Source organism: Pangasianodon hypophthalmus, chromosome 3 (genome assembly GCF_027358585.1).
Source record: "Pangasianodon hypophthalmus isolate fPanHyp1 chromosome 3, fPanHyp1.pri, whole genome shotgun sequence".
Taxonomy (NCBI): domain Eukaryota; kingdom Metazoa; phylum Chordata; class Actinopteri; order Siluriformes; family Pangasiidae; genus Pangasianodon; species Pangasianodon hypophthalmus.
The window spans coordinates 28,769,971-28,783,446 of record NC_069712.1 but is presented as its reverse complement, the minus strand read 5'-3'; the positions used below and the strand labels follow the sequence as shown (position 1 = coordinate 28,783,446).

The 13,476-nt window shown below is 41.9% G+C and overlaps 1 protein-coding gene across 1 annotated transcript in view; it reads left to right on the top strand.

Moving 5' to 3' along the window:
* The first annotated feature begins 208 nt into the window (after positions 1-208).
* mcu (mitochondrial calcium uniporter) overlaps positions 209-13,476 on the top strand; it is a 57,379-nt gene continuing 44,111 nt past the window's right edge. Inside the window, exon 1 of the mRNA XM_026939354.3 lies at positions 209-450. Within this exon, the coding sequence (XP_026795155.3) occupies positions 340-450 (111 nt within the window). The 5' untranslated portion in view covers positions 209-339. The remainder of the gene's footprint in view (positions 451-13,476) is intronic.

Here is a 13,476-nt window from a genome sequence, read left to right as displayed (position 1 = left end):
GTAACCATCTTGACCAATCAAATCGTTACTTTCCATACTTTCAACGTAAAAAAGATTTTTTTTTAGTTGTTATGGTAACGCGTAGTTAGCCCAAAGCTAACAAGAGGCTGAAGTATTTTCCGTCGAAGGACAAAAGCTGCAGTTTGTTCCGCATTTTTGTACTAAAATTCTCTCTCTCTCTCTCTCTCTCTTTCTCTGTGTGTGTGTGTGTGTATAGCAGCAGCCAAGCCCAAGCAGCCCGCCCTATTCCTCCTCCCTCTCTCCCTCCCTTCCCTCGACCGTCTCCCTCAGTTCACCCCGCAGCAGTTGCCGTCCGGCTTCTAGCTTTCTCTTGCAGACATGGCCGCGAAAGTGTGCAGACTCCTGCTGTCCCGGAGCAGCGTCGCCGTGGCTTCTCCTTTCCCCGCGCTCGGTGTCTCCTCACATCGGCAACACCAGCACACAGGAACGGTAAGGAGTGTGTGGACGCAACGGAGGGAAAAGAAAAAGAAAAAAAAAAAAAAAAAACGGGGGAGGGAGGGAGTGGGATAAGGAAGGAAAGGATATATGAGGGGTGGATTCTTCTGCTACAGTTCCGTCCTGGCGATAAGGAAGTAGCGAGCTAACGACTTATTCGAGTCTCGTTGTTGTTATTGTTGTTGCTGTTGCTGTTGTTGTTGAGTAGATACACGTCGCTAGTAAGCAGTATTCAGTTGTGACATTGCAATATTAGCTCGTGAGCTGTGTGTGTGTGTGTGTGTGTGTGTGTGTGTATACTGTACATACAGCTAAGAGGTTTAAGCTAACGCAGATGCTGTACATTTACAGTCCTGTCACGTTTCCGTGTTAAGGTGATCACAGTAAACTCGCTATGATGAGGAAATCAAGGGTCCTTTTCCGGGATAACCTTGAATGCAACAGTGTCAGTGCACAGTGGGTCACAACTTTATTTGTTGAATGGAAGGACACACAAACACACACACACACACACACACACACACACACACACACACACACATTTGTCCAACATTTGTCTTTGTGAGGACCTTCCATTGAAATAGTTAATGAATGCAATGCCTTCCCCTAAAAATCTAACCTTAACCTTAAGCAACATTAAGTCCAAAATTTTGGCTATTTTAGTTTGTTTTGTAAAAAAATTAAAAAAAAAAAACCATGAGGACCAGGCAAATGTCCATGTAAGGTCCTTGTGTGGACATCTGGTCTCTAAAAACACACTCGCTGACATTGCTCCGGTCTAGTGAGGTTATCTCGGACGCTCCCTCGTAGTAACGACACTGCAATTACGTGGCACTGATTTTGTTTAACCTGTTAAGCGGGTAAAGGTGAGCAGTGTGTTTCCTGAGCCTCTGCAGTGTGTGAGTGTGTGTGTGTTGTGTGAGAATGGAGATGGTGCCGCAGAACTCTTCGATGACCCTCAAGCAATCCATCTCTTCTCTCTCTCTCTCTCTCTCTCTCTCTCTCTCTCTCTCTCTCTCTCTCTCTCTCCTTCTCTCACACACTCACTGCACCCCCTCCCCCTTGACGTGAATTTATTCTCCTACATATCTGACACATGACGGATTCTCTGTTCCGGGTTTCCCTTCACGCCTTCCCGGGTTTTCCCTTTTGGAGAGGATTTCCGTTTCTGAGCTTGTGCTTTGCAATCAGTGCTCCATCCGTGAGGCAACGTGCACCAATTCACTTACCAACATTATCAGTATCCGGAGATTTCTAGCAAAAACGTAAGGGACTAACTGGCCCAATTTGTTTACGCGTGCCTGTCTTTTCCTGCCAGCTCATTAACGAATATCCTTGCTGCTTGTGCTGACACTGTAACTGATCTCTCCACTACTTGGAACGAACCCCAGTTTGACCATGAATCCATCTGTAGCTTCCTATAGCAAAGCTTTTATTTCACGTCATACACGTGGGATTTTTGGCGCTGTGTGCCTTTGCAGGGGTTTTTCATAAGGGGAGCTGACGCAAAGCTTTACAGGAGCCTGGAAGCATATAACCGTGCAACGACAGCAGAGCTCGGATTTTCTCCGTCTGTGCAGCACAAAAGGAAAGCACAATGAAGAGTTTTATGATGGACGTCCATAGCAGTGACTCTTATGCCAGTGAAGTACTCACCTGGCTGTTTACAGAACTACAAACAGAAGGCTGAGCAGATTGGTGGAGCTCACACAGATGACACTTCTGCTCTCAGGTGGTCTAATCCAATCCAGAAGGTACAGAGTCAGGGCTTCAATTCACACATCTTTATCTGCAGAAGCCCCATGGGAAATATGACAGAGCACTCAAATTTCCCAGATCTATAAGCTGTACTTAGGGCTCTGATCCTGCTCTTGACACTCATATTAGACCTCAGAGAAAGACACTTAACCTGCTCTGGCTCTGTATTTATGCAGCTGCCCTATAAAGGTGCCCCATTTTGAAAAAAAAGGGGGCCACTGAGTTATTTAGAAAAGCTACCTGCCATAAATCATGATGTGGGTGTGGGCTCAGAACAGCTCTATCCATTATACTGGAGCGCTGTCTTGATTTAATTCGGTTCACTCTACCTTTCAGCGTGATCGATTAAGAACAATTCTATGCCTGTAATTTCTCTGTTTTCTGTGTATGTGTGTGAAGGAACCAGACAGGCACGCTGATCCCCGACAACCTTACGGCACATTAATCCAATCAGGATCAGAATAAGCTAATTAACCCCTGCTACACCGATTGACTGAGAAGCTGCGGTGATCTGGATTAGCACAGAAAGATAGTGACAACTCTGCACAGTGAAAGAACACCACTGAACACATCACCCTGTCCCACTAAAGTGGTTGATCTACCTGCAAACCAAGCAATGACATGGCATTGGCATTGATATATTCACCTCGAAAAATTCACATTTTTTCCTCATTCTGATGTTGATGTGAACATTAACTGAATCCCTGTATCAGCATTGCGCTGCTGCCACATGATTGGCTGATTAGATAATTGCATGAATGAACAGTTCCTATTAAACTGGCTCATGAATGTACTCCACTGTTTGACTGAACATGTGAGGATTAACTTGATTTTTATTATCCTATAACTATCTGCATAGATTGCACCCATTGTCTAAATGTAGCTTTATTATGCTGGACTTTGGACTCAGAAGGCTCTAATCAGCTCACAGGATACTCTTTTATTTGTACGAATTTCCTGGTTTATAAGGCTCTGAAGGGCTTTTATTCTTTTTTTTTCTTCTTTTTTTTCGTTGCTTCTTATTTTCACGGGCTATAAGCACCACATCGGTAATAACTGAGGTGCCCCAGGTAAAATGTGCTTTCAAGCATTCAGTGCAGCAGTTAGCTGGCTTAAAACTTATTGACCCCACCTTTTATATAGATTGGCCTATCAAAACTGATCAGGATAAGGAGTGTAAGTCGGAACACATTTCGTAATATTTGGTGAGGTTCTCCTTTCACTGCTGCAGCGGCCAACAAAATATATGCTTAAAGGACAGACTCTGGTCTCTGTGAAGCTCAGACCTCTGTAAACAGGAGAGAAAAAAAAAATTATGTCCAATCAGCCATCACAACTTACTCGACTTAGCTCATCCTCTCACACTGGCTTTCAGGTGCCGTATTTACAAAGAATCTTATCTAACTACTAAGAATTCTCCTCAGTGATAAGACTCTCATATCTGGACAGCAATAAAATGACCACAGAAGGTGTGAGTGAGTTTCTAGCGGGTTGTATTTTCTACGAACCCTAATGTTTGTGTCACATGGTTATATAATCACGCTCCATTCACAACGCGGCGTGCAAGTGGTCAGAGAGGCACTGGAGTAAAGAAGAGATGCTGATTTCCCAGTTAGCATGTGTGATCGAGGTTTTACCACCCACACCAAGCATGTATGGTTGAGTGGCTCTTCTAAAGCCTTCTTTTTTTTTTTGTTTCGCAGTTAGGGAAGTGTTTAATATCTGGGGAGAGTTCCTGATATGTGTGCTGCGAGACTAACTATAAGTCAAACATCTGCGTAGAAAATCAGAGACGTGTATCAGGAACTAAAATGATCAGGAGACTGATGAACAGTAGGTAATTCAGCCTGTAATTTTCTCAGAGGAGGACAGAGAAAAACACTGACATGGCCAATCAGGAAGGAAATAAAATCACAGAGTAGCACCTGTAAAATAAGATAATTACCCCAGGACCCCATGTAACTTTAATCTTGTCTGAATAGGGCGTATGTGGCACTAAATGTTCCTATGTAACAGTTTCTTCTTTTAAAAACTCATGAAACTTGTGAGAACGCTCAGGAATTCCTAAACTAAAGCTAACGGCTGGGTCGACCTTGTTGCTACAGAAGATGGCATGCTTCATGAGTGTATATTGACAGTGATTGGCTGATGCAGTAGCAGTCTGTAGGATAAACTCGTAAACGAAAACGTAATTCGTTCTTTCTTTCATCTTCAGTAAGCCTTTTATCCTGGTCAGGCGCTTGGAGCCTATCCTGGGAACACTGGGCATGAGGAAGGGACACACCCGGAATGGGACACCAGTCCAGTGCAGTGCACCATACGCATACACACATTCATACTTAGAGGCAATTTAGCATAGGTCATTGGAAAATAATCAACGACGGAATGGTGTGATGCAGCCTGACAGAAAGCGGAGTTGCTGTTACCACACGGAAGTTGATTATTTTCTAATAACCGCACAGCCTGAAGTGTTATGTTCCTAATTTCTTTGTATTAAAAAAGTCTATTTACTGTTAGGCTTAGATTTTGTGCAGCTTCTGCTATACAAATCCCTGTGAATGAGCCGTTACTATGGAAACAGTAACGTATTAGAACAAGCGCATTAATGTAAACCTGTGATTGAATTACACCTTCTGACCAATCAGAATTGAGAATTGAACACTATGATTATATATAATTGTGATGTATGAGTTGACTATTATTATAAGGTTGTTCTATATTAAATTTTATGCTGCGAGAAAAATTAACAACTATGTAGTCTGCTTCCTTTTTCTCAACTCTTCTTCTCGTTTAGGCAACAGAGGATGTGTGTACCATCTGGATTGTAGACTCCAAATCAGTAAATGAGGAACTGAACTGAGGAAAGTGTTCAAAATAACGCTTACCTTACTCATTCTCATGGGTTCAGCAGGATTTATGAGTTTCATGTTTTATGATTTCTTTTCATTCATGAATATTAATGATGTTAATAAAAAGATTATTTGTCCATGACCTTTAATTAGATTGCTAATAAGATTTGCTGAGATATTGAAGCTGGTTGAACCTTTTGGCATTATGGTTTTGAAATGCGTAAAAGGTCTGGGACCTTGTCTTCTATGGATGGGGAATTTCCATGCTGAAATCATCCTCGAGCAATTTATTAATTAGCTGTTCATCAAAAGTTGCTCTGTGATAGAATTCTGTTTAAGATTTTGGATGATATGTGAGTGTGGAGATTGTTTGGCTTTATGTTTAAAGTACAACTTTTAGGTTGCACTTTAAATGACTATGGATGTGCTTTCCGTGAACAGGGTTTAAAAAAAAAAAAAAAAAGGTCATCATTCAGCTTCCAGTATGCTTTTAATGAGCGCTGACTTTTTTCCATCTTGTGTGTAATAAAGACATTTTAATGTGCACATACACTATATGGCCAAAAGTATGTGGACACCTGACCATCACATCCATATGTCAGTCTTCTCCAAACTGTTGCAACAATGTTGGAAGTGCACAATTTTCTAGAATGTCAATTTCCCTTCACTAGAACTAAGAGGCTCAAACCTGTTCCTGCATGACAGTGCCACTGTACACGAAGCGAGATCCATGAAGACATGGTTTGCCAAGTTTGGAGTGGAAGAACTTGAGTGGTCCTGACCTCAACCCAATTGATCACCTTTGGGATGAAGTGGAACGCCAACTGCACCCCAGGTCTCCTCTCCCAACCTCGCTAATGCTCTTTTAGCTGAACGAGCACAAATCCCCACAGCCATGCTCCAACATCTAGTGGAACGCCTTCCCAAAAGAGTGGTGCTTATTATAACAGCAAAGGGGGACTAAATCTGGAATGGAATGTTCAAAAAGCATGTTCAAGGGTGTGATGATCAGGTGTCCACAAACTTCTGGACATATCATGTATGTAAAAAAATCATGGAAGAAAGAAGAAGGCTCTTAGGAAAGGCTTAACTGGACTTGCTTGTATATGAGAGTGTGTGTGTGTGTGTGTGTGTGTGTGTGTGTGTGTGTGTGTGTGTGTGCGTGCGTGTGTGCCTGCGCCCGCATGATGACCTCTGATCCAGGCTATATTTCCACCTCACACCCAGTGTTCCACGACCCTGGCGCAGGAAGTTGAAAGAGTTATTTAAGATTACGATTTTAATTTTGCATATTTTTTCCAGAAAATATTTAAATTGCACTTTACTGGCTGATGTATATCACTTTGTAGAGCTGGCCACTGCAGGAGGACAGAGCAGGTGGGGGTCATGATGATCACCTCCAGCGTAATTGAGCTAAGTGAAAGCTCATTGCTTTGGTCCCTCTGCCTCTCACTGCAGCTCGTTGCCGATAATGGAGATCAGCGACTGCAGAGCGTTGATGGATCTCTTGAAGCGTCCTCATGGTTACCTCTCTCATCTGATGATGCTAATGCGGCCAGCCTGTATCGGGCTTTGCGGTTTAGATATGCTACTGGATTGTGCTTGATGAGAAAACAGCCAGTCTCCCTTAGCGACTGGAGATCTAAATAGGCTTGCTAATTTAGGCTCTGACAGGAAGGTTACCTAGCTCATCTCTGCATTAAATGAGTTTGAGATGATAGCTGACTGGAATTATGGCTTGCTGATTGAGTATGCGGGTGAGTGTGTTCGCATGATTGCATGCTTATAAGCAGGTCTGTTTGCCCCCGTGTCTGGGGTTGTGTGTTCACTGGTGTGATCATGTGTCTGTGACAACGCGCCGATCGATTGTTTCAGGCTTGTCCTTGCGTATGGAGAACTAGACGATCTCTGCTTCATGAAACACGATGGGGGTGTGCTGTTAGAGGAAAATCATCCACGCCAGGGTGGTGCGATGCATTCCGAGCTGTTACTATAGAAACTGTACCACATTAAAACGAGCGCATTAATTTAAACAAATTAGAGCTGGAACTATTGTCAGAGCTGCTGCTCTAGAAAATCAATCAACACCTTCAGATTTGAGAATTCAATAGCACTGTGTCGTAATTAAATTTAAACATCATCATCATTTTAACCACCTATATGGGCAATCTATATTGATGAGCCATTAGAAGAAAAATAATCTCTTCCATCTCTCCCAGTACAGGCAGAGAAATACAGCAATGGATTCTTGCTGGGGTTTTGACGTTGGCTGGTTTCACACTTAACCACTTCCTGGCATATTTTGACTTCCCTGTTGTTCCATTCATAACATTAAATAATCACAGAGAGTTTCTGTGGAGTTGCACATTCAAAAGCTGAGATATCTTTACGCAAATATGTATTTTCTACATTGATGGGTAATCTCACAAGCGTGATTTTTTTCTCTCCATAATATTGCTTATGTATTAGCTAGACAAGCTGCACTTCCACTACACCCGGTTTAACACCAAACACCACTGTGCTCTATGTGTTTTCACATAATAATGGGCCATTCTGAAATGTGTGTAGGACTTACAGCTTATGCTTCTAACATTTAGGTTTTCTGCTTGGGAATTAAGGAGACAAGTTCATGGCAACTCAAATAAAACACTCAACACCCTTTTCTATTGCGTTTATACAGCACTAGGGTTTATTGTGGTTATGTGCAGTGGATAGTCACAGTACATAAAAGACAATAAACATGTACATGACCACCTGAGAGGGAAAGGATAAGCAGAAACGCAGCATGAGGAAATCGTGCATTTGATGTTACTCAAAGTGCTTGTGTTTGGCCAGACTCATGCTGCGTTCACGAAGTTATTTTCACGCAAGCTGAACCATAAAAGCACTAAAACAGCCATTTCTCGCAAGCATGGCGAGAGCCACCTCACAGCTCATGGGTCGTCAGTTCAATTCTGAGCTCAACCCACTGTGATGTTTCACATGTTCTCCCCATGTCAATGTCTCTGGGTTCTCCTCTTTCCTCCCATGTCCCAGGAACATGCTGGTAGCTGGATTGGCTATGCTAGGTGTGAATGTGTGTGTGTGTGCGTGTGCATATCGCGTTGTGTCCCATGCAGAGTGTGTTCCTGCCTCGTGCTCACGGCTACACTAGTTTCTTTCTAACCATTGATTTTGGTTTTATTCCCAGATTCGTTCTCTTTTTTTTCCTGAGACGATAATTACCATTAAGAAGACAACGTTTTATTCCACCAAAAGTGTGCATAAAATAGCGGTTTAAATCAGAGCCAGTGAATAGACAGTCTGCATCCTGTGTACTGTTCAGGCGGGATACGTTTGATAAGAAATGTGGTTTTCGTGTGGGTGAAAGTCACAGAGATGGGAGTGTCGGCATGATGTATGCATGGCTGTCACACTTTCTTTGCGTACTACATACACCTGATTTTAATACATACACTTTATTTTGACTTTTATCATTAACACTTCTTGTAATGCACATTGCTCGTGATCTTTAGTATGTCACATGAGCATAACATGCCTGTAGGATGTACTTGTGCTAGGAAGCGAGTCCTTTGTTTATGGTTTATTGCTCTGCATTGTAAACATGGTTTTGTTTTGGAGACAATAGACATGGTGAATTTTTCCTGGAGATCTTGACACAACGGATTCAGACGAGTCTAAAATCTCTGAGATACAATACATTACCCAACCATCCCATGTAAAACTACTCCAATTCAAATAGGTGTCTAGTCAGTGTCTTGACATCTGTGTTTGCATCGGAATTAGTTGCCAGAACAACTGTACGAGAGAAAGCTGGCGTGTATTCGAGCTGGTTCTCTGGATACCTGCCTAACATCGCTTGTGTTTTGTGTATACCTGATTACCTGCACTAACCTTGCCACCTGCAGATATCACGTGTATGTGGAGCAGCACCCACCTTGGTTTTGCCACTGCTGTGTGTGTTTGTGTGTGTATAGGTGTGTGTGGGTGACCTGAAAGTCCCAAGGACGCAGCCAGCCTGTCTCGGTCCATTTGCCCTGCTTAGCCAGACATTCACTCCCCTATGAAGCTACAGAGAAGAGAATCAGGAAGAGAGGATACTCTCACACACTTAACGCCTGTATCCCGGCAGGAAATCAATATAATTACTTGCACATCTTCTACCAGTAGTGGAGAGGTACTGGAAATGATGGGAAAAGAGGATTCTTTTTCGTGGGTTAGGGAAAGGAAATTGGTGTAAAAAATCAGAGCTGTTACCTGCTGCACACTTTCTGTCTATTTGACCAATTGGATGTTAACAGGCTAGATAGCTGTGCAGTGACAGTGGTGTCGGAATGTCGACACCACTCCTAGCTCTGCTTAGCAATGCCTTGTGTGTGTAGCACATGGGTAATGGACGTTAAATGGAAAACCGTCTGCGTTCACCTAAGATGAGTAATTTTCTTATGTAATTAGGCTCACCATTGTGATTCTTTGTTATTGTAACTAGGCCATTCTGCCTCACAATCGTCAGGGTGATGTTGCCATGGTTTATAGCAAAGTGTGATCCATGAAGCATAGCAGGGGGGTTTTGTTGCAGAATATCACAATCCAGCATGATCACAGTTATATTTATTATTGAGTTCTTATAGTTATTAGCCTGTTTGACTTATCGCATGAATTGTAATGATTTAATCCAAACTTTAAAAAAACAAAACAAAACAAGGCCTATGATAATGTCAGCGTAGGCCACTAATTTATTCTGTTAGTGGACAGTTCAGGAATAAAAAGCATTATGGCTTGAATAAAATGTCAGAATATTACTGAACACCTTTTAATAACGAACCCAGTAATCAGAATCAGAATCATTTTATTTGCCATATACATTTACATGTGTTCGGAATTTTTCTTGGTGTTTTGGTCACAACACCATACAAATATTGCACCTTAAGCAAAAACAGGCAGACTCAGATTTAATTTATATTATACTGGAAGTAGAAGTAGCGGCTGAGTGCAAATCAGACTGCATTAAACAGAGTTATACAACTGCGATATATAATAGATAATAATAGCAATGATATAGTATTGGCAATATTTAATAAATAATATATTTAATATATAGTAATAGTAATATTTCTTTTTCATTTTCTTCTTCTTCTTATTATTATTATTACTACTACTGCTAATAATAATAATAATCTCAGAATATTTGGCCACCCCAAAAGGCCAAGCTGCCTTCATTTTTTATACCATGTTCATGGAGTGCAGTTCTTACTGTTTTCTCATAAGGGATGGCTCTATCATACACTAGACTTTGATTGAAGCTAAGTGTCACGGATCAAGCTCAGATTAGCGCCCCCTGTAATCTGGACTCATCTATACATGACACTTGTGTAGCATAATGTTAATCGTCTCTATCAGCATCGACGAGACTTGATTAGCGTGATCCGACTATCGCCTTGCATTCCATGCCAAGAAAGGCCAATCCAGCTTCCCAGCTTAGCTAAAATCTGCCCTGAGGGGTGGATTTGTGTGTGTGTGTGTGTGTGTGTGTGTGTGTGTGAGTGATACAAGTTTGCTGTGTGAATCTGTTTGAGGCACAGGAAGAGATATTAAGAGATAAGGAAGGGGAGAGGGAGTGTGTGGAGAAAGTTCTAGAGGCTCCTGTAGGGGTGTAACTGATACATGCAGCCACAGACTGTACCACGGATGGTTTATTAAAACTGAACGAATACTCACAAGTCTCTTTCTTAAAAAAAGATAACTTTTGAGTAGATCTGTGTCTGGTGATGGTTAAGTGGTATCCCCAGTGAGAGTAAAAACATGTTTACCACCATATGTTCATTTATTCATTATTTCATTCACATCCTAGCAAAACTCAGTAGAAAATAATTATAACGATACAAATTATTTATACTGCACTTTACAGTTGAGGCAAATTTCAAAGTGCTACAAAGTAAAAACAAGATGAGACAATCTTTAAAACTAAGGTGACATAATTGGAAGGAGTAAAATGACACTAAAACAATAATTATGCTAAGGTACTAAAACAAGCATATTAAAAATGAATAGGTCATACTGCATTTTGTTTGTCTCTGTACTTTGTGACAATAACAGTGAAGTTAAACCACAAATTTTAAGGTAAAGCATTAAAAAAAAATAATAAAAACGACACAACAGCTGTAAGTTGTCAGGTCACAAATCTCAGACTAGAGCGTTGAAACAGTATCTTTTTAATGAAAGAAGGTGCTACGGTGGCTGATGGGAGCGTGCAGAGCAGTATCGGCGAGTGTGATCACTGAAAATGAGTGCAAGATGCTGTGAATTGTGCTCAAACAAAGGTGTTCGTGAGTGTCGAGCACTGTTGCAAGTGAGAGCACTTCAGTTCTGCGAGCACTGAGCACTGAGACACACACTGTGTTCCTTTCCACTGTCTACAGTTTGCTTGCAAGTCAGGTCAATTAAAGTCAAAGAAGCATGTCCTAAAATTAAAAAAAGCATAATTTGTCATCTTACTGATAATTTGTGTAAAAGTAAAACAATTGAAAATGTGTGTCTTCACGCAAAAACATAAAAAATCATGGCGTTCACCCTAGATGAAATCCGCGTCAACACCCCACGCTCCAGCCTCCACCCGTTTTCACCACAGTTATTTTCCACACGGTTAGCTGAATAAGATGATTGCGTTACCGGAACAGACCCGGAGCAGGTCAGTTGGGCGCACAAAGGCTTTGGAATGACGACTTCTGTCTGTCTGTGTTTTGGTAATTGGTAATTCTTTTGTTTTTTTCTCAGCGCAGCAGTGTTCAATGTTAAATAGTCGACATTTCCAGATTTATGGTAGACACCAGCGCAGTGAAGCTGTTAGCTAGTAGTGGGGTTACAGTTCAGTTTGATTTTTTTTTTTAGTATGACAACATAGTCAAACAACACAGATGGTGAAAAGGATCAGCACTCACGCCTGCATTTAATTCAGTATCACATTCCTATTAAACCTTGCTATTATTTAAATTTTTTGTTCACTTTTTTTTAAAATTTTTAAATGGGTGCACCATGCAAGGAAACGAGTTAAGTTGTTTGTGACACATTAATTAGGCAAAGTAAAGTGAAACTTTTGTAATTAATGGCGAAACTTATTACTGTGGCAGTCGTACAAACCCCCTGCAATGCCACCAGAAATGGAAGAAATACAAGATCACAATTCTGGAAGTTATACCAAACTTTTTCTGTTCTCTTTTGCATGACGCTCCGTGTCTATCTTTTCCTGTTCAGTTCTTTACTGGCCGTTTGAATGAGCTGGTGACGACTCCTTCGTTCTCTGCGTTGTGGCTTAGCTCTTTAGCTGTGAACACATGCCTCCTTCCTCATTCCTCACCACGGCTCTCCATTTCTATAATTACTATGAGGATCAGATTTCACTCGGCACGTGCGGGTCTGCTGCAGTCTTCAGTCTCTCTGTTCACGCTCTTGGCTGCTGAACTGCTCTTAGCTGTCGACTAAAGAGGCAGCATCACTGCAGTAACCCAGAGAAAAAAATAAAAATGGAATGCGTGTGTGTAGGAGAGGTTGCTTCAGGGCGGGGCGTGCAGTGGCAGCGGCTCGCATGGGGCTTTGCGGCGCCTGGGTGGCTGCAGGGTTAATAAGCAACGTTTTGTTGTTTTTCTGGGTGGGTCTTGTGGGGGAAGGAGGCTACTCGAGACATGTTTGCACCGCACTGATCTGTCAGAATGTCAGCGGAACAGGAAGTATGCTGCCTGGCTTCATCTGTGAGCTGTCAGGGAGATACAGCATCGTACGCACGCGCACACACACACACACACACACACACACACACACACACACACGCACAGACCTTTCACTCCCCCACACTTTGTGCCTCAGCTTGTCAGACTGTCACTGATGTTATTGGATGTATGAGCTGATACAGTCGATGCCACAATTACAATGAGGAGCTCAATCATATCAGTTAAAGGAAAAGTCCACCCTGAAACACATTAAATATGTTTATATTCAAATATTTATGATGTCTGTAGTGATTCTACTGCTCATTTGTTGGCCGATGCTGTAATTTCTTTATTCCTGTGAGAAGTTAGCGGTTGTAAATAACGCTGACATCACACGAGGACATTGTTAGCACTGTTACAACCATATTCAATTGGAGCAGTAGTGGAGGCAGCAAACATTGGACTCGAAGTTCCAGAATACAAAGCAGATGACAATCACGATATTAGCTTGTTGGTCTTAGCATGAACGTTGAAGCTTTGGAAGCTGATCTGTTTGAGCAGAATGTACAGATGAAGAGGCGAGAATGCTGGTCAAACAAAATGACTAAAGCGCCGCTGCATCGCTTTCCCATTGGCCTCACTATCAGGAAGTAGTCAAATGGCATTGTGGGTAATGTAAGAAACCGAAAATAGACCGGCGTGTCCATGAG